A 21,817-nucleotide genomic window follows, 5' to 3' on the forward strand; every position below is an offset into this window, starting at 1 on the left:
ACTACTTGATCTGATACACCATGTCAGAGATCAAGGGAATTGACAATTATGAAAACCTCAAGCAACTCTCTTTATCTGCTTATCAAAACAATTTAAATACAAAATGCTGTGGCTAGAGCAATGCTTCTATCTGTATGTTTCAAATCCTGTTTACATAGAAATGTTCTGCTTTCTGAGTTCTTGCCTGTTTGGAGGAGATCAGCAAACTGTTGCCTAGTACTCACCCCATGCAGCCACACACCATATATGAGGACCTCAAATAATTCTCATCTGATCGCTTGGCAGCTGAGAACTTGCTCTCAGAAGGAAAGGGGAGAGACTGCTGCAAATCTTACTCATTGTGCTGCTTTTTCTATTGTCTATACCATATCCTCCATAGGATGAATTGAATCTATTGTATCACACAGAATGTGTGATGTTAAAGCATGTGTGTGATATGGTAATCTCACTGGAATGAGGCAGGATTTCAGGTATCTTCGGTAGAATCTAAAAACACTTAATAACCTTCTCTGGAAGAGCAGATATATTGGCAAGTTTGTGCAATGAGTATGACACAGAAGTTACAAAATGGACATCGCCAAACTAGTCTGGTGTTCTGGAAAGGATTTTTAAAAGAGAATATCTGTAACTGAAACAGGAAGCCTGTCATTTTCCTGTACACTATGGGTATCACAGGTATTGGGAAAAAAAAAAAAAAAAACAGAAAAAAACAGGATGAGGAAGTTTCTTTGAACTATCCATAAAGTAGGAAGGTTGCATAAATAAAGTACTTCTCTACGTCTTTTCACTAAAGATGCCCAGCTCCTGGAATGGGATAGGCAAAGCAATCTAGAGAGCTACATAAGATGTGCATTTTTGATGCTTAATATACTGAAGTAAGAAATATCCACATGTTCATTCAAATTCTCTGCTTGCTGGAGTGTTTAAACTGTGATCTACTTAATGCACAAATACAACAAAATACATTTTCTAATGATAACATACTATTCTCTGTGCCTGTATGTGCTGACAGCTTCTCCCCTAGGTTCAGAAGGTTGAGCAAATTTCTTTCCTGTTTCTCTTGCAGGTGCTGTAATGCTTGGAAGAACTGGCAAATTGCATTCTCTTCTTCCTGTGTGTTACTGGTAATTCACATAACACAGAGGAGATGTACAACAATTTAGAGCCATAACATGAGGCCTTCCACTCATTAAATACAGGGTGTTTTTTCTTGTTGATTCAGAAGGCAGCTTCTGGAGGTCATAAGTTTAGTATCTGCTTCCTCTGTTATTATTTTATTATTCTCTACCTTTAAACAAAAATCCTCACCTACTCTAAACATGGTGTTGAGAGAATAACATAATGCAATTTCCTTTATGTGCAAAATAAAAGTTGTGGAAAAACACAGTAAGGTACTGAATGATAGCCACAATGTCCATAGGAATTCTGTTTAGTTACAACACCAAACTAATGCAATTGTACTGATCAATTGTACAGTGGAAAGGAACAATGACAGCACAAGTTTGCTCCTAGGTGCTTTTTTAGTCCTAGTAAATCACTGAAGTTGCACTTCATTCTAAAAGGAAAGTCCAGAGAAGATGCTAGCACCACATCAGTTCTTTCCAAAAGGGATGATACACAGAGGCCTTCTCCAAGGCTATAATGGTGAATGGTCTAAATATATTAGAACAAAATGCTTTTGAATACAGTGACAAACTAAAGGCTTTTGAGCAGAAGGTGCTCCAGCAGGCTGTGGCTGTCCAAGTCCCCAGTTATATCTGCCAGCGCTATGTTGACTTTTCAGGTACTCCTGGACACTTCCAGTAGCAACAACAGCCTGTGTTTGCATTGTGAATCCTGCTTGAGGACTGAACAAGGGTAAGCCCACAGCTATGTGTGCAGCAGGTGTGTAAGCTTCCTTTTGTATCAAGGGATATCCAACCCAGTCAGTGGAATCCAGAGAAAAGCTCAGCTGGTCTAGCACAAGGGTCTCATGCTGAACAAAATGCATTTTTGCAGTAACTTTACTGATCACACCTCTAATTACAGAGGAAAATTAGACACTGACCTCACTTGGAGACACCTTCATGTAGCTGTTTTAATCTGGAACTAAATGTTTATACCAGTCAAATTGGCTAGATATATCCATGGAAAGAAGTCTATTAAGCTACTAAACCCAGAATGCCCCACCTGGCTAAGAAAGGCCTGAAAGTCAGTGATATCTGGAAGAATATTTTTAGGAGGGGTATTTGTGTGCCCACCATGTTTTCACATTTCTGTGAACATCAGAAGAGCAGACCCCCAGTCCAAGATTTGTCTGTCTTACATCCTTGTAGGTGCATAACTATGATGAATCTGAGCCATCCTTTTCCAAGGAATGTTTAAAATATTTCTTACGTGCACTGTGAAATCTAAATCTCACATATCCCACTGCTATTTTATTGGGAATACACACTCACCCATACTGAAATAAAATCGCAAGTTCCCATATCCAGTAGTGTCCATATACGGAGTGCATATTTTTCTTTCTCCATCTCTGAGAAATACCATCGACGAGCCAGACTCCAATGTCCCACACTCAGTACCAATGACAGCGCCTAATATGTCCCACCTGGAGAGGTCAACAGTGGGCAGAGAATGTGCAGCAGCACGTTACTGATAAATTCAAACAAAACATGTTCTAGGAGTTCATTTTTATAGAAAGCAGTATCTGTTGCTACTGTAAGAAAGTACAATAAAATCAACACAATGCACTTTTCAAAATGAGGTACTGAGAAATGTACTTGCTTATTCAATATTAGTTTTTAAATTCAGTCTAAAACAAAAGTAATATAAATCATAAGAATAAACAAATTGGTAGAAAAGTTAAAATTACTTAAAAAATTAAGCTTTTAATGCTGTTACTAAATATTTAGTGCTTTGTTGTTCCATTACTTCATTATTTTTCTGGCAGGAAAATGTTTGAAACATAACTGCCTTCTGTTGATATTGCGTAATAGAATGTTGACAGAGGAATGAAACATGAAAAAGCACATCTTCCATATCTACTATGCCAGCCATTAAATATGTAGGTAATAACAAAAAATGTTCTTCTCATCTTCTTGAGTGTTTAGGGTTACACTTTTAACAAGTACATGAACAGAATATGAAACAAAAATTGCTGGGTTTCTTCTAATGTGCGATGATTTGATCTTTGTCAGTTTTTCTTCTTATTTTTTATTCAGTGATAATTAAAAGAGCTGCTGCAGAGTTTTTCAATTAAATATTTCTATTGAAAATATGTTTTTATCATGAAAACACTGGTTTCTTTAAAACTCGATTAAAATATTTTAATAGAAACTTGAAAAATTGTACATTATTTTGGTCTAATACATAATTATTCATATTGAAGTTTTAATTCATAATGAAGTATTTCAAAGATGTAAGGCAGTAAAGCAGTGCAATATTTAGAATCATTAATATCTGATAATCCAGTCATTTAGAGTGATTCAGAGAATGAGAAAACATTTAAGATTTGAAGCCTTTGAGGGATGACAAAGCCATTTCCTGTCCACTTCTTGCAGCAACAATCTCTACCACCAATGTGGAGTATGAAAATTTCAAAAACTGCCATTTCAACAATTTAGCAGTCTGCTTATCAATTTAACCATTCACACTATTTCAAAATGTATTTTTAGATCTTCTTAAGAGCTGCCAGTTTTCTTATTGACCTAAGCTGTGGCAGACTAACAATGTGCCTGCTTGAAAATCCTCCTTTAAAACTGTCAGTCATTTACACAGGAATTAGCAAGATTAGCGTCACTGAAAAGCTTTTATGACACAAATATAAATATGTTAATGGAAGCAGAGTTTAACCTAACCCTATTTTAGTTGTGCAGACATTTTAAAGGTAATGTGCAATATAATCAAAATACAATTTTGAAAATGGGTCTCTTGGGCCAAAGACAAGCACAGAATAACATGGTTGTGCTTACTTTAACTTACATGACAAAATCTCACAATGCTCCATTGATCTTTTGTATGCTCTATTTAGCTCAATTAAAACAGTCTCTTTGATGACCCAGGAAACAACTTGAGGTCATGAATGATGCAGATTGTGGAGGTTTCCAGGGATCCTTTCCTTTTAGGCAGCATTATAATGGAAACTAGAAAGTTCTACAACATAAATAACTGGCACTTAAAGAAAAATAAGTGAAAACAATGTCTGTAAAGATAAATAGCGATCTCTTGGTGATGGCATGACAGAGATGCAGACGTTCTTGATTGAACAGTGCATTTGGATACATTTATCCCTGACATGACTCTTGAAATTCTTCTCTACATAAGAAATGACAGGATGATACACGGATCTAAATTCGATTTAACGAGCATGGACATCCAAAGTAGCAGTACATGTGCTAGAGACAGCAGATACACCTCTATCCTCAGATATGAAGATCTGTTCACTTTTTGGGTTCATTTTTAGGAACAGGCCCTAACTTATGTGATTAAAGAGAAACAGAATGACAGTAGAAAGATGCACGGTACTAATAGCAAATCCTATTCATGAAGCCTACTGCTTTATGTTGCCTACCCGGACTTGGGCAAAGCCTTTTACATAGCCTTGGACCATATTCTTATCTCTGAATTGGAGAAATATGGATTTGATGTATTTACTACTCAATGGATAAAGAATTGGCTGGATGGCCACAGCAAGGATTGTGGTCAATGGCTGTATGTGCAAGTGGAGTCTAGTGACAAGAGTCCCCAGAGATCCATCTTGGGACTGGTTCTCTTCAACATCTTTATCAACGACATAGACAGTGGGATTGAGTGTACCCTCAGCAACTTTTCTGATGACACCAAGAGTGATGTGGTTGACACAGCAGAAGGAAGGGATGCCATCCAGAGGGACGTGGACAGGCTTGAGAAGTGGGCCCCTGTGAACCTAGTGAGGGTCAACAACGTCAAGTGAAAGGTGTTGCACTTGGGTCACGGCAATCCAAGGTATGTGTATAGACAAGGAGAGTAACTCATTGAGAGCAGCCCTTCAGAGTGGGACTTGTGGGTTCTCATAAATGAACAACTCAACATGAACCAGTAGTGTGTGCTTGCAGCCCAGAAGGCCAACAGTATCCTGGGTTGTATCAAAAGGGGTGGCTAGCAGGGAAATGGAGGTGATTGTTCCCCTCTACTCTGCCCTCATACAATATCATCTAGAGTACTGCATCCAAGCCTGGGGTACCCAGCACAGGAAGGATGCAGAGCTGTTGGAGCGGGTCCAGAGGAGGGCTATGAAGATGTGCAGAGGGCTGCAGCATCTCTCCTATGAAGAAAGGTCAAGGGAGCTGGTCTTGTTCAGCCTGAAGAAGAGAGGGCTCCAGGGAGATCTCACTGCAGCCTTCTAGTAGTTGAAGGGAGCTTATAAACAGTAAGGAAACCAACTTTCTACATGGGCAGACAGTGATGGGATAAGAGAGAATGGCTTCAAACTAAAAAAAAGAGAGATTTAGATTAGATGTTAGGAAGAAATTCCATACTCAGAGGGTGGTGAGGCACTGGCGCAGCTGCCCAGAGAAGATGTCCCATACCTGGCAGTGCTCAAGGTCAGGTTGGATGGGGCCCTGGGCAGCCTGATCTGGTGGGTGGTAGGCCTGCCCATGCAGGGGGCTGAAACTGGATGGGCTTTAAGGTCCCTTCCAACCTAAGACTTTCTATTATTCTATTATTCTGTGTTGGGAATGTAAAAAGTACTAGTCACTCTGAATAACAATAAGCTTCTCTGCCCAAAGTGTTGGGCTCTTTCAGATGTCTCACCTCAGAGTGCTTTTGGCACAGAGCAAGATGGGGATAATCCACACATGAGCTTCCCTTGCTCTCTCATATGAGGGATGCTTTTGTGTTTTCTTTGAGAGGAAAGTGAGGCAGGCGAAGCTACCTGCAGCTGTCCCTGTTCATACACAATGACCTCAATGACATATTTTTCTTTTGAGACAGGTATTTCCTACATTCCCAAAATGAAAGAAGGGAAGAGAGGCACAATGCACCAGCTACCACATTATTTATACCGAAGAGGAAAAGAACCCTTATTTACTAATGAACTCTGTAAATAGAAAAGTCAATAGTGGAATACACTGTATTAGGTTGAACTGGAGTCTTACACTGCAGGACAGTAAGGCTCCTTCCCCTTTATAATTATTATGATTACTAAACCTACTTAAGTTGCTCCATAAATAAATAAATAATTAAATGCTTCCTATTTATTTTCATGGGAACTACAACAGATACAGAAAGCACAATAACACTGTTTGATAGAGCAAATTCTCACCTACAAAACATTATTTTTCAACATAGTCACCACCATTATTTGTCCATTTTTGCCAGAGATGAACAACAGCCTGTATGCTATGCTTGTAAAAATCTGCACCAGAGAATGTTACCCACTACGATGCTATGATGATGTTGTAGCTAGGGAAATGCTGCACACTCAGTCCTCTCATCAGCTTGGACAGATGGAAGTCAAAAGGCATTGAATCCAGACTACACGGTGGTCCAGCCAAGACTGGCAATGTGCACCACAGTCTTCAAACTGGCATGGAGCCTGGCATTATCATGCTGCAAGGTTGTCTTCTTCTCTGGCCTGACTCTGGAAGTTAGGTCCTTCAGCTTAGACAGTGTTGTGGTCTAGCAGACAGAGTTGATGGTTTGTCCGTGTTCTAGGAAAGGCAGGATGTCAGGATCACCCCTTTCCTATCACTTTTCCTGCTGAAGGTTGTTTCCTGAACTTTTTTTTTTTTTTTTAATGGGGAATTCACATTCCAAGGACTGCTGTTTTGACTCTGACTCATAGTGGTGACACCACATCTCATCACTGGTAATGAGAGATCCAGGGAACTGTCACCTTCAGCCTGGTATTGGTTCAGTAGGTCCTGACAAACCATATGCAATGTTCTTTCTGTTCCCATGTGAGCATTTGTGGGAACAATTTGGCACAAACACTGCAGTATTCCAGTGTTGCCACCATTATTTCTAGTGCACTGAAGTTGACATTCAGCTCCGTACACAGTTACATGATAATAATTCTCTGATTCTTGTGGATGAGCTGGTCAAAACAATCTTCATTTTGTGGCTTGACATCTGTGCATGGCAATCCAGAATGTGGTTTGTCTTTCACATCACTGTCACCACTGCTGAAACACACCTCTCACTGCGCTCACATCCACTGGTTGGTCTCCACAAACGTTCAGCAAGCATTGATGAATGTCAATGAGTGCAATTTTTACATCATGGAGGAGTTCAGTAAAACTCCTTTGCTTCATCTGCACTTCGATGTCAGACACTGTTTTGTCAGACTGTCTCTCTGTTGTCATCTATCACATGGCAACAAGATGTAATGGAATACTGGTGGGAAGCTTCAACCTCTACTACTATATCATCAACATCCACTTCTGATCAAGATTACTGTGGGCTAACATAATAAAATAGGGGGCATTATTTTCAGAGCAGCCCTCATACATTCTGCAATTCTTGAGTATCAGAAATGACACAGAAACAGGGAATTTGGCTCAGAAAATGTTGACTACCTTTAACAAAAGTTTTTGCAAAGACAGAGTTCTGAGGAAATATCTCTTGGTTCCATGAGGAGTTTGTGAGCAGAGATGCAGGAGGCTGAATATCCAGCTTGGATGTCAGAGCGATGCTCTACTTCTGTTCCACCTTGTTGCCAGCAGAGGTGGAAATGGAATATTTTATACCCCAGAAATCTGCTCTCTTTGCTAACCTATATCCCTTATATTTTGAACAACATCTTGAAAAGCCTATTTTCTTTCCAATACAGAAAACAAACCAACAGTCTTCTAAATTTTACATTTTTTTTTCACAAAACGGAATTTTTATTTTCTGTTCAGGCCTGCTGTGGATAATTGCACCCTGTAATCTGTCCTTCATGTTCCTGTGACAGCCTCAATACAGCAGAACAATATTTAACATACAGTTCAAAGAGCATTCAGAAATATTTCTCTAAGAAGAAACTGAGGAAGCGCTTATATTTGCAGTTCTGTACAATTCCCAAAGCAAAGCCCCACAGAAATGGTGCAAGGAGGGACAATGTTAATTACAGTTTTATATGCTGAGGTTGCTTTCTGTAAACTCAACAGAATTCAGTGTTTGTTTATTCATGGCTGCATGTAATTTAAACCTTTGTTCCTATAACAACAGTTGAAAGAAGGAAGTTTCATATATATAGAACAAAATTTGAAAATTAAAAAAAAAATAAAAACAGCACTTTTTTTTTTTTTTTTTTTTGAAAATTAAAAAACAATATCAGCATCAAGTTCCTGTGAATGGGATGCAAAAAGTATCTGCCCTGCTCCTGGCTGAGAGCCGTGCTAGCTGCAGCTGGGGTCCGATGCTGTGTGAAACCAGAAATGTATTATTTGCAGAAATTGTGCACTTTCTCACTGGGGTATGGTACAAATAATTGACTTCAAGATTTGTACTCAAATGCAGAATTTACTACAGTAATTTTTTTATAGTTTACTAATTATCAAGGAAGGAAGAGCCTTGATCAAACCACTGAAGAGGAGGAGCCTGGCTCGAATTAACTAATCACCTGGTCCAGCAGAGCCAGCAGCCACAGGCAGGGCAGATGTCCAGAGGTAACATACCCATCCTGCTTTTTCAAGATGGAAACAGACTGAGACAACATCTCAGATATATCCCACATGGTCACCTAACATATAGCACATACATATGCATTTTATTTGCCTGAAATTTCTGAAAGGACACAGCAAGAATAGTTCAGCATCCAGCGTGTCATGAGTTGGTTCGCCAAACTGTGAAGGAGTCCGTGAGGAATACTGTTTCTGTAAATCCCAAATAATCCAAGTGTTTACAGTTTGCATTAGCATGTATTTCTCAAAAGGTGCTCTTTGCTTTCAGTACAGCACAAGCAGCATTTGAATCACCTGCTAATGAGCTGAAGTACTTTGTAGGTTAAAATCAACATTCAGCAGAGACCCGTAAACTAGCAGTGTGTGTTTCTCATTTCTCAGGGATTACAGCCAATACTGAAATTCCTTCTCTTAAAAATAAAAAGGAATTAAGACCATATTTAAGTTTTTTGTGTGTGTGTTTTATTTTTTTTTTAATTTGGTCAGAATTTATGCAGTGAGGTATACAAAATGACAGAATATAAAGCTGTAGCTCTCTACCAGGCCGCTTTTATTTTTGAAAAGCTCACTTATGTTTCAGTAAAAGTGGTATGACCTCCTATTGTGCTGTCCTGGATGGGCTGCCAAACTATGGCCCACAGCAGTTTCAGGGAGAGGCTGAGTTTGGGAGGAATCTGATTTGGTACAGATTGTTAGTGGCTCTCAGGTGCAACAAACGAAAAAAAATAAAATAAATCAACATCATGTGTTTCTTCAAAAATGTCATGCAAGCACCACTTATTTTATTCAAACATTGAAAATTTTGATGACAGAATGGCCAGGAGGCTGTTCCTCATAGGCTTTCCTGCCTTGCTTGTTCCCAACATCTCCAATTATCTGTTACTTATGGTGTTGTTATTTATCCTAGTAACATTTACCCAGATTCCCAATCCCCAACACAGAGCTCCCAGCCCTACCCAGGCACTCACCCTTTGGGCTGGCTCTCAAATTCTTCTGCCCACTGCTCCTGGGCGTCCTCTGTAGAAAGGTCCACATCCCGCGTTGTGGCAAAATTGAACTCGCTGCCTTCTGTCCCATGGAAATAGATGGAGTTTCCATCTGACTGGCAGCTGTGCTGTAGACAAAAGGAGTACAGAGTAGAGAATGTTACTGTGGTTGGCAAGAGCAGCTATCCTGCTCACACATCACCAATGTCTGAGACAAAATACAGATAACAAATGGACCACCACCTTTTCTCTTTCTTGGCCTACCCCAATGTGATTGTATCCTAACCTCACATCTGCTTCCCCACAAATGCACTTCAAACCATTGTGAAATTGTGTTTGTTTAGAAAATATATGTACCAAACCTTTGTATGTTTATTCCTATTTTAAAGCCTAGCCATTATGTCAGCCTTGGACCAGTAATCACAACTGTGTGTACAAATAACCCTAATGGCACTATTGATACAGATATTTTGTTGGTAGAAGAGTTTCATGCTGTGAAACATGTCAGATCTTCATGCTTGAATTTTTGCAAGTGGAGGTGTTTGAAGGTAAAATTGCTCTGCATTGCCATATAGCAGACTTCAGGGCTGACATGTATGAGTGAAAAGGCTGTTTGCTATAATTTTATGCAAATAGCTATGTAGGCAAATAGCTCTTGTAACATGTTGATCGCAGGGTGCTGAGGCCGCCCACACGAACAACCTGTCTGCTTTTCATACTGCATTTCTGCACAGATCACCTCAGCAGTGTGAAATGAAGCCCCCTATCTGCTCAAATTGCCCTGACCACCACAACACTTCTGTAGAGTCTTTGAATAGGTCATATTGCACGTAGACTGCAAAATGGCATGTAGGTTACAATTGGATTGTCTTCTTTTGCCAGTACTACTCTCACCCTTATGTCTATCTGATAAATTGGTAGGTCCCTGGAATTTGCATGGCTGAAAGGGATACTGGAAGCTTCTAAAGAAGCTCCACCTGTCCTTAACACAGACAACTTGGTATTATATTGAATTGTTCATATTAAAACAAATACTGATAAAAGTAATAATTAGCTCAAACACTTTGGAAAATCTGGTCACATTAGAATTATGAGCTGAAATAAGAAATGACTAATTAGACTAATCCTCCTTTCTTGCCACAGTTCAATATCTGAAAAAGAAATACAATAATACCAAATTGCATTGACCTTTTCAGCACCATCTATGCAGTCTGCTCTTGTCTCTGAACTCCTTCAGAAGTCACCAAGGGAACGTGTGATGATCACCTCATTCACGTTTAAAAAGGTCATGGCAGTGCCACATAGGTTAATAATTAAATTTTTGGTAAAAAGGAATGCAGCAAGAAGCAAAAAACTGCCCAGTGCATCTTTGTCTATGTGATTTTAAGAGAAAAGTACAAAATTCTGCATTATGTCTATTCCTCTTTTTTATTTATCAATGCAAAAAACATAACTGAAATTCTTCTGTTGATAATTTTCAAATGTTTGCCTATAACTTAGCAATTAAATTTATACTCAGGAATAAAATGTAAATTCTTTTAGAGGTGTCTACACATTATTAGAAAAAAAAAGTTATGTACCTGGAAACTGATTTGAGTGTAAAGACTTTCTGGTCTTCATCTGTATGACAACAGCTCTGCATTTAATAGCTCCGACAAAATACCACTTGAAGAAACCCACTATACAAGTGTAAAGACTGTTTCAAATGCTAAAATAAACAAATCCCTCCCAAAGCACTTGTCTTCTACGTAAAAGTCAAACAATAGCAAGATGCTGCTATGCTGAGAAGTTATCAGAAATTACATAGATTTTGTCACAATTATCCTTACTATAGGTTCATAAAAATATTTTATAACTGGAAAAAATTAATGAAACAGCTTTATATTTTACTTCAGTTTGAAAAATAGTGTGTACTGTGCAGTTATTTGTAACGAAGAAATTGCTTTTGTTCACTATTTTGCACTAATGGTCATAGGTATTGCTAATATCATAATTCTAAAAACAAGTTTCCTCCTTGGTTTTCAGAATATTCTTTGTTTGCTGAACAGAAATGAAATAGCCTTCATCTGTCGATCAATCTACAACAAAACCCCTATTACCTGCAAGCAGCCAAGTAAATACACTAGAAATAAATATTCGGGCTAAAACTTCTGATAAATCAAATTTATATGTAACCCTTCATCTCTTAATAAACAGACAAATAGATCCTATGGAACTAGCAACGTACAAGTGCATACAAGCTTTGGAAAATCCTTTGTAGGCTGTACTTATTTTTCAGCTGCTCAGTTATATGTGTTTACTTGATAATGGGGGACATGTCATTAGCAATCTCTTGCTGATGAAAGCCACCTATTAAAATACACAAAACAGATACAGGCCTGTTATCATTTCACATTTGTATGCCCTTCTGCTGTCTAACAGAATATGTACTGAAGTGTGTCTGGTAGAGTTTCCACTTAGGTTGTCAAGATAAATCAATGGGCAGCTTGGCAAAAGGGCAAATATGTAATTACATATAGTTGCGAACAATCAACATTTTATGAATGCTCAAAAGGATACAGAAGCATCACTTATTTCATTAGTTCTATAAAACTACCTTTATGCTTTGTAAAAAGCTACACAATATCAATGAATATGTATTTTATGCTGATTTTATGTGTTAATAAACCATATAACATATGGCTCAAATCAACCTCTGACCAAGTTAGCTTTGAACCTCATGTGAAAGAACTCTGCAGAGGAAAAGTTCAAACTGGAATTTAACTGTTTTTATTATTCCACATGACTACAAAAACAGTCATAGAAGATCATTATCTTTAAAGGAGATGAGAAAGATGCTCAGAACACATGTAAAGCTTCTATCAAACTTCTGAGAGAGGGCCACTGTTTTCTTTTTGCTCAGTACCACCATTTGGGACCCTAAGAGCATGCCCATGGGAGAGAAGCACCCACCAGCATGAGCTGTACCCTCATGCTCTTCCAGCTGCCAGCCCCATCTCCCTGTCTTTACAATCATCACTCTCTGGGTCACACTTAGCTTCCTGCTTCCATATTTTCCTTTTCATTTTGCAAGCAGTTTCTATCTGTTGCTGTTTTTATTGCTCTTTTTCACCCATTGAGCTGCAGAGGAGCAAACAACCTCAAAAGGTACTCAGCCAAACCTTCCAGAGGCAAAGGAAACTCCACAAGAGTTGATTCTTTGCTGGCATCACTCCCAACTACCTTGTCAGTCCTGTTCAGCATTCAAGAGGCTGCTGATTGCTGGATTATTTTGTGGTTTTGCAACAGGGTCTGAACAGATTAGAGACTGAACTAAAACCATCAGACTCATTTTTTCTTGGGATCAACTCAGGGTTTGAATCCAAGCCTTTAGAAATGAAGAACTGAAGTACTGTGCTTTTTCCTGAATTAATGACTTTACACTTTCAGTGGTAGTCTATAGACTGTGCAGTTTTGAAGGACTGAACTTTACAGGTTTCTCTTTTTTTTTAAAGGTGATAAAAAATCTGAAATGAACATGTACTCTTTTTTGAAACTAATGCAATTAAGTTCTTCCTAAACTGGAGATACTGCAAATCTCTCTTATGCAGACATAGCATTCTCTCTTATGAATATCAGATACAATTTGCTCTCTGTTGCATTTTTATTTACACGTAAGTGATTTTAAAGATATGAACAAAGTAAGTTACTTAGTAAGATACGATAACTAAAAAGGCAAAATGGCAGCAACTTGTAGGATATTTCTCTTCTTGTTACCACGGAAGCATCAGCTGAAGGTCCAGTACTACAGCAGAGTTCAATTTTGTATTTAATGAGGGATAATAAGCGTAAGGAACATTTAACGTGTCCTTGCACAAATCAGAACACTGAAAGGTTAACTAATTTGTGAGGAAAAATTAATTTAGAGAAAAAATCCTTTGACAAATCTGATAACCTTCATTAAACAAAGCTTTCTCCCAAATCACCTACAAAACAGAGCACAGGATCCTTGAGACACTTCAATGTTGACACTTCACAACAGTAGCTGTTTCCTATTGTTTGCAACAGGAGTGGGACTATAAGCCTGCCATAAGTACACTGTTGTATTCCTAAACAAACAACACTCACTGCTGCCAAATGGAAAGAAGCCAAGAACTGTTCAGGGACTGTGGACATCCCAAGGGAAAAAAAATCAGTTTAATTTAATCTGGCACTACCAGTACTATTATTCACTAGCTGCAATTGTTAAACTATTGCTTAGCATGAATAGAGCAAAATGAAAACTGTCTGGACACATTCCCATAGCTCAGCATGCTTGGATTTGCTTTCAATCTAATATTCACTCTGAATTTTCTGTTTCTAAAGTTTGTCTCCTGTATAATTACAGTATTACTGCTTTTCACCTACTCTGAAGGCACTGTGACATCTCACCTTCACCTACCTCTACCACCTCTTGACTCACTTTTCCCTGACTGCAGCTACCTGCCCCTTCATCTGCTGGTGAGATGACCAAACTTGCATGCCTTTGCCCATTTTACCTGCAAAATTCCTCACCTGATGATGTCCTTCAGGCATCTCCTTAGCACTTTCCTCAACAAGCCTTTTCACTGATCACACTGAAAAATACACTGCTTACTAGGATGGGCATTGTTCTCTCTTGCATGTTTCCTTTTATTCCCTCATCTTCCCAGCCTCAGCTGATCTCTTGCTTTACAAATGGATGGTGGTTTTTCCTGGGACACACACTCTCATTTTGTTTTGTGTCTAAAGAGGCAACAATAGTATACCCATTGCTCAGGGCTTCTCATTGCTACAATGGTACAAAAATTACTTTTGTTTTTGGTGATGAAATTGCTGGTGTATTCCCTTCTAGTTTAACAGATTTCATTCTGGAATTCTTCTACTAAAGATAAATTGGTGTATTAAGTCAATTCCTTATATTGCAGCAGTTTTATTACACAGTACCAGAATGTACTCCACGAGAAAGCAGTGTGCAGCAGCTATGAAACAAACCAAACACTTGCCTGGTGAATGGCTTTCACTACCAGCTTGACTAGCAAATATTAGTCCACATAGAGAAAACATTACTCTAAAGTGGAATAATTAAATTACCTACACGTATTTCCAGTCTGTGAATATAGTTCTTAGCCCACATTTCTATGAGAAGCAGCAAGTCAGATTATTCTGGTGAACCTCTTACTGTATAATATGAGGGTATTAGCTCATAATTGGAAGATACAGACTATAGGAGACAGTGAAGCATGGTTTCAAAACCAAACTTTTGTCAGAAGTCTGCATTTGATTCACCCTCTTTGTCCTACTCTATACTCTTTAAATTCTACATCTTCTACCTTCAGCTTTCACCTTTTCTCTGTAGTTGCTCTTAGGAAAGCCTGCTGATCACCTGAGACACAGAAGGGTTTTAATTAGGACTGCTCAAAGCCAATGGATTTCTGAAAGCAAAAGCAGGGAAACTGGATTTGGTTTGGATCTGGACACAGATGCCTTCCAATTGGACCTGTTTATGTTTTCATAAATAAAAACAGACTAATTTACGGTAGCATCTGAATGTTTTCAGGGACCTAAGTAAAATCTGAGGTCCTACATCCTGCTGGCATGCCTGAAGAATGTCCATATTTTTAAAGACTTGCATGAGAGCACCGCATTAGGAGACATCTGCTGTACTCTGTGTGACCTGTTGGGTGGGAAGGACCTCTGGAGGTCTGCACTTCCCTCTGCCGTGTGACCGAGCTCAAGCTAACTCTGCAAGCAGATCAGCTTACGCCGCAGTCACAGCTGAGGATACAGACTTAAATACTGTTAGAAAATTAAAAGACAAAGATTGGGAATGTAAAAAGAAGCACTGAAGTTCATTAAAATCAGCTTCTGTCCCAGTGCTCAAGTCAAATTTGTGAATCAATAAATACCTCTTGGCTCTGCAGTACAGAACTCTGGAGAGGAGGAGAGCAGAAACAGAGGGCAACTAAATGATACAACTGTGCCATTCAGAAAAGCATCAACAGGAAACATCCGTATGAAATTCTTTGGTGTAATAAGTTTTTGGCTGAGATGCTGCATATCATCTTCCCAAGGTTCATCCACAATCCCATGAAAATGTTATTCACCTCTGTGCCTTCAAAGTATTTACAGTCATCTTTACCATCATTTAATTAGGCTTTTATCAGAGGCAAACACTGATGCACCTCTTCATATTATCTCTCCTGAGCCTAATGGCCCCGATGATTCTTCCGGACAGCTGTAGCCCCACAATTTATTTTCTGGCAACATTTTTTTGCATTGGAATGAATGTGTTGGGCATTTGGACAGTGCCAGCTTGCAAAGGGCTGGTGGCAGATGGAAAGAAATCTGCCCAGTATGCCTTCACCTCTACATGAGCAGAGAGCCATCAATTTCCCCCATTAAGGAGTTGTCACACAGCCCACTCAGCTGGAAGAGCATCTCTGATAGCCAGGCTGGTTGGCATGTGCTATCCAAATACAAAACACGCTTTAAAAGGAAACAAAAATATAGTTTGTCGGCAAATTGAAAATGCATGGCTTTGACCGCAGCCAATTTTTTAATGACTGTAATATCTTAAGTGATTATTTTTGCCACTTCATATTGCTCCTTAGAGAGGAGAGGTTTTTTTAATTAAAATCTAGGCAATGCAAACAGATGAAATATGAGAAGCAGAAGAACAAGAAATAAAATGAAGGAAATTAATTAAAACAGCATTTTCAATAGAGCCATAAATTAGATATTGTGTCTTTCTGGGAAAGGGTCTTGTAGGTTTTCCAAGATTTTAGATTTTGAAAAGATAGCAAGTAGAGGGATAGATGCAGTCTGGATAAAATTGTACCCTGTAAGAAGTTTCTTAGCAAGTGAAGATACAATAAAAAAATCAAAATTCTAAATTCTGTGGATTTGGCTACTAAGGCTTCTGGTGTGAAGTCCATTCTTCAACCAAAGGAAAACCACAATGAGATTAGAATATTATTTCCCATGAAATAAATGGGGCTTTAAACTTTCCTGCTTCCTGTGCAAGGAGACCAGGTGCAAGGAGGGTTATAGTTTCCCTTTGCAAAAAAACAATGGGATGAAACTTGTTCTGTGATGTAGTAACAGTCTATAAAGTGTGCTTTTACAAATCATTTCCAATTATAGACTCATAGCCAAAGGCTGGTGCTCAAAACATTTTGCTTGTTTTTGACCGACTGGTATAATTTGTATGGCTGTTGGCTTTCTGGGACATTTCATGATGTTTGTATAACATTGGTTACTCTGGTGATGGCTGACTTCCTTAATGAGTTATTTAACTTGCATGCACCCAACTATTCCTCTATATTATTGGAAACTGTTGATGCTTCTAGTACTCTGCAATGAGCATGATACAACCTCACCTGTTCTGAAAGTAGTGACATGTATCAACGGCAGTGTAAAATCTGAACAAAAAAGAATCAGCCAAAGCTGTTTCTACTCTTTGGCATCTAATGGGTCAATTCACATTTCTTTTACTAATGCACATCTCACAGTGACCTGTGAAGACCAAATTCTTTCTTTCTAGGAGGCAGGAAACACCCCTGGTGTTTTGATGTTAGCTCAGTGCTAAATCTGGCTCCCTGCCACTACACCACACTTCTGAGCCACAGGGAACTGGCATGGAGAAAATTGCCTGCTCAGCATTGCTGCCCACAGCTCTGCTCAGCTGCCCAAACAACTCAGCACAACCGTCAACCTAGGTTCCAAGGAAGTCCAAGCCATTGAATCTAAGTTATTACTATTTTAATTAAAACAGTGATTATTAAAAACAAACAAACAGAAACCCAAACAAGCAATAACAATAAAAAAAACAACAACAAAACAAGAGCAATTCCACGCATGGGCTAAGTCCAGTCCTATAGATGTTATGATGCCTCCTTATGGAGTGATCACATTCTTACTCTACTCTGCTGTACTCACTTCTCCTCCCTTCTCACACACCTGCACCCACCTGCAGAGAAGCAGGAAAGGCTCAGAGCTGAAGTGCAGCTGGAAGCCAGCTCGTCTCTTCCCAGGAAAATGTGGTAGGTAGTGGCTCCCACGAGGCAAAGCAGCTGGCTAGAAGGCTGGGTTTGGCCCACAGACCAAAACCTGCCTTGCTATATCTTATTCAAAAAGATGAGTCTTGTCAGAAACAACTACATTCACGTATCTTTGCCCAGTATAGAGTCACAGCAATTTCCATTTGTCATTTTCACACTGGCATAGCTAGAGAATCACATTTCTTTCTGCAGACAAATATTCTTCATCTGCTTCAGACAATGAGTTCCTCAAGAACAAGATAAAATCGAAAGAGGAAAAAGCAGTTCATTTCAGCACAAGCAATTAAAACCAACAAAGATGTATATGGAATATTAAGATACTTGTTTTGAAAGAAGATCATCCAATACCATTCCTATTAATTAACAGAGTATTCAGAAATTTGGAAATCTGCTCTGGAACTGGAGGTTTGGAATAGCTTAATCAACATTTTGTTTTGCCAAACTCCTAGGCCTGCCCGTATGTCTCCTGTGCTCAGTCAACCTCAGCAACACATGTTCAGGAAGGACTCACAGATCTAGAACGTTTGTAGCCCTGATGTGCTCAGGGTATGGGTGAAAGGTCACAAAGTTTTATGGACACATTTTTAGAGTATTTTCTGAATGTGAATGTTGAGTTCTCCCACTCTCTTCTTTGTAAGCTTTCTCTTCTGCTAAGCTCTACTGTGTTTCTGGTAAACTGAACTGAGTGGTAATGACCTGTTGCTTAACTATCACAAGTAGGCACGACTGCATGGTGTTAATCTATCGAAAAGTGAGGCAATACAGCTAAAACAGGGACCATGCTGGCTTGGATGTCTTGGAGACAAAACACACTTGGAATCCACTTGAGGATCATTAAAAAAAATAATAAAAATATGAGTTTACAAACCTTAGCACATCTTTTATAACAGAGGCTGACATTATCAAGATACTGGCATTGAGATGTTTGCAGGATTTACTGGCAATGTCCATGATGGTGAATAACATGTCTCAACTACCACTGTCTGGCCCTGAAACCACTTGCTCAGTGAGGGTGGCACACATCTTCCCTCCTTTTTCCCCATCCAACATTATGGATGCTTTGGTCTCAATGCTATCTTTATGTAATCAGAAGCACTGCAGAGACTTGAGCTATAAGACTACTGAACCCGGCTCCCATCTCAACTTTAGCTTTTGAGCTTGCACATCCAAACTTAGACTAAAGCAATCAGAGAAAACAAGAAAATTTGGCAGAAGGTGGACCTCAAAAGGCAACAAGAATTTGTGGTCGAATCTACAAAATATATGAAGCATCCACTGAAAGATGAGATTGCTCTCTGCTCTTCAGAAGTAAAGATCCAAGAAGCATTACTGAAGGCAGATTTCATCTCTCCTCCTGATTAGCTGTGGGGTGTTAAGGCCCACAGACCTTTAACAGCACCCAGAGCACAGCAGTGCTTTGTGTGTTTCAGCAGCCTCAGCCACCAGTGTCACACCCTAGCCATGCCTACTTGCAACACCATGCTCACACTCAGAGCTGTCACTGCAAATATTGAAATGCAGTCAGGAATTTATCCTGTTCAACACCCTTCCTCACAGTCCAACACAGATAAATACGTTCCAGTGGATCCAATTAATCTCCTAAGGGGTGTTTGGCCTTGCTAACAGCATCTTTTTTGTCTTTTGCTGTCTTCTTTGGAACTGAAACACACAAATTTGGTGGCTTATCTCTCAGCGTGCCTCCTATCTCAACAGCCACCTCCAGCTGCGTCTGCAGCCAGCCATGTGCTTTCCAACGGACAACAACCACTCCTGAGCGCAGCAAGGAACAAACCAAAACAAAACAAAAATCCTGACAAGCTCAAAAAGATTGGAGGAGGAAGAAGAACCGCTTCTTACTGGACATAGGCAAGTTCCCACAAATGCTCATTGAGGAGACGAGCCTGATTCCACCAAAGCAGAGTGAGCATATCAGTGCATAATTACACTGCTTGGACTGTCCTCTCCAGTGACTGAATCCACCAGAGAACCTAAATCAGGATCTATGTAATAGCCTTCGTGATATCATATTTCTTCATTTCAATGCCTTTTTACTTTATCTGAGCAGCTATGAATTAGAGTAGTTTCACCAGCAGAGATCCTAGAATTATAGGGTTTGCTATTAATTTTAGTAGACCTCAAGTACTACCAAAGAAAAATTCCTGCAGAAAAAAATATACTTTCTTTGCAGCTTGATAAGCATCCAACGTGAGCTTGTACCAGACAGAACAAGCACTTCTCAAAGCCTTCTGGGCAATGATTGGGGAATAACTCACTGAACCACCACTACCTATGTAAGCAGCAGCAACATTTATTGTAAACTACAGCAAACTCTAACTAAATGCCTATCCTTATGAATAAAGTGCTTAACAAAATCCTTTAAGGCAATAAAATGGTACTCAATGAGAACTGTCTGAAAAGGTTTGGGATAGTTGAAGGGACTGATGAGGTGGGCAGTTTTAATATGCTGGGGTCATGACAGTAACCAAATTAGGCCAAGGACCATTCTCTGGCCTTAACAACAGACACAGCAGAGTTTGCATCCAGCTGGGTAAACTTTTTCCTCCCTGCAGAGTGGAGTCATTCTTTCTGCTTACTGGAAACAGATCTCAGCCCATCCATGCCTGTGCATTCCTTGAAGATAACACCTGGGAGACAGCACAAGCTAAAACCAAGCATGGGGGTGTTGTACCAGCTAAGGTATGCAAGATCCCTTGCTTGCCTCATTCACTGTCCTGTGTCAAAGGAAAAGGCTGCACTGTCGGAACAATGCCTGCTGGAATAGTCCAAAAGTAAAATGTCAATCATTCTCTGTGCTGAGAGGTGGTGAGCAAGTGAGGATAAATGGAGAAAATAAACCCAGTTAAAAAAAAAAAAAAAAGATTTTCTTTTTTGTTTCTTTTCTTGTTTCTTTATGTTTTTCTGGACATTTAATTCGCTTGGTTCAATGACATTACTTTACAGCACAATTCTGGAAAGGAATTTATGCCCCACAGTTTTGTATGCATCAGTTAAAACCAAGTTAGACAAAAAATAACATCCAGAAATGTGACCATTTGTTAGCATTGTCAGGGAAACTTGCAAGGAAAAGCATTAAAAGAAGTCAGTGAAGAAATTAACATCACTCTCAAGAAAGCTAATTTGTGTGAAATACTAATTTACAGAGGACATGAGGATATGAATTGAAACTTGTATGGCACAAACAGTCCTGATGTCAGAGAAAGGTCTCATTAGCTTGAAATGGAGTTCAGCATAGCAGAAGGTTGTAGGTATAGAAACATATTTAGAAAACACATTCCAATTTTCCCTACAACAGAAGACAGCGTTGGAGGAATGGCATGTTTGTGAATCCTTGCTTGTATCTCACACAAGGTTGGAGTCTGAAAGATATTTCTGTCCAGAAGAACAACCTGATCTCAGTGTTCAAGCCCCTCATCTTTCAAGTGACAATACTTGAATACTGACACTAAATTGGCTTTTAAATGAACAAACAAACAAGCCAAACCAAAACAAGAGATATTTACTTGATGAAGTATAGATACTGTTTGTGCATGTTTTAGAAGGAGCAAGTGATGTTGAGCTTTGCCATTACAGAAGATGCGACTGTGCGCATGGCATATTAATCACTGCTTTGTTCTCATACCTTCTCACTTGTGGACTGGATTTTGAAATCCATAGGTAAGATGGACATCACAACAAACATGAAAAGATCATAGAAAATCATTAAATAATCAGGACATTATTTGATCTAAAATCTCATTAAAAAAAAGTTGTCGTTGTAGTTCAAATGGTCTTTAAAAAAATAGATATGCTGGTATTGTGAGTAGACTAGTGAGATTATTTCTAAGAAGATTAACCTTAGGCCGGATTCTGTGGGAAAAGGCTGAAGCCACAGTCAAAATTGTTCTGCCCTCAGAACATGACACCTGTTTCCTGCGTGATTGCCAAAACAACTATCATTTTCCTAAATAAACTCTGACAACAAAGCTGCCCTTTTTTGTGAATGAAAAATAAGATGAAAACTGAACATCATCAACTGTTCAATTTCTGTCTGCTTGGAAACATAAAAAGCAAGGATACGACTGGTGTTAGGATGTAGAAGAACCCTGCAGTTGGAGGAACTTTATGCACAGAGATCTCCTTA

At 39.1% G+C, this 21,817-nt stretch overlaps 1 protein-coding gene across 3 annotated transcripts in view; it reads right to left on the bottom strand.

Moving 5' to 3' along the window:
- The window catches only part of RELN (reelin), a 273,059-nt gene that overhangs the window by 101,191 nt on the left and 150,051 nt on the right, over positions 1 to 21,817 (bottom strand). For all 3 annotated transcript variants that reach the window (XM_004934740.5, NM_001305123.2, XM_040701261.2), the window contains exons 11-12: positions 9,599 to 9,744; positions 2,439 to 2,590 (exon numbers count right to left, since the gene is read on the bottom strand). In XM_004934740.5, the coding sequence (XP_004934797.3) occupies positions 2,439 to 2,590; positions 9,599 to 9,744 (298 nt within the window). The remainder of the gene's footprint in view (positions 1 to 2,438; positions 2,591 to 9,598; positions 9,745 to 21,817) is intronic.

Source organism: Gallus gallus, chromosome 1, assembly GCF_016699485.2.
Source record: "Gallus gallus isolate bGalGal1 chromosome 1, bGalGal1.mat.broiler.GRCg7b, whole genome shotgun sequence".
In the NCBI taxonomy this organism is placed as follows: Eukaryota; Metazoa; Chordata; class Aves; order Galliformes; family Phasianidae; genus Gallus; species Gallus gallus.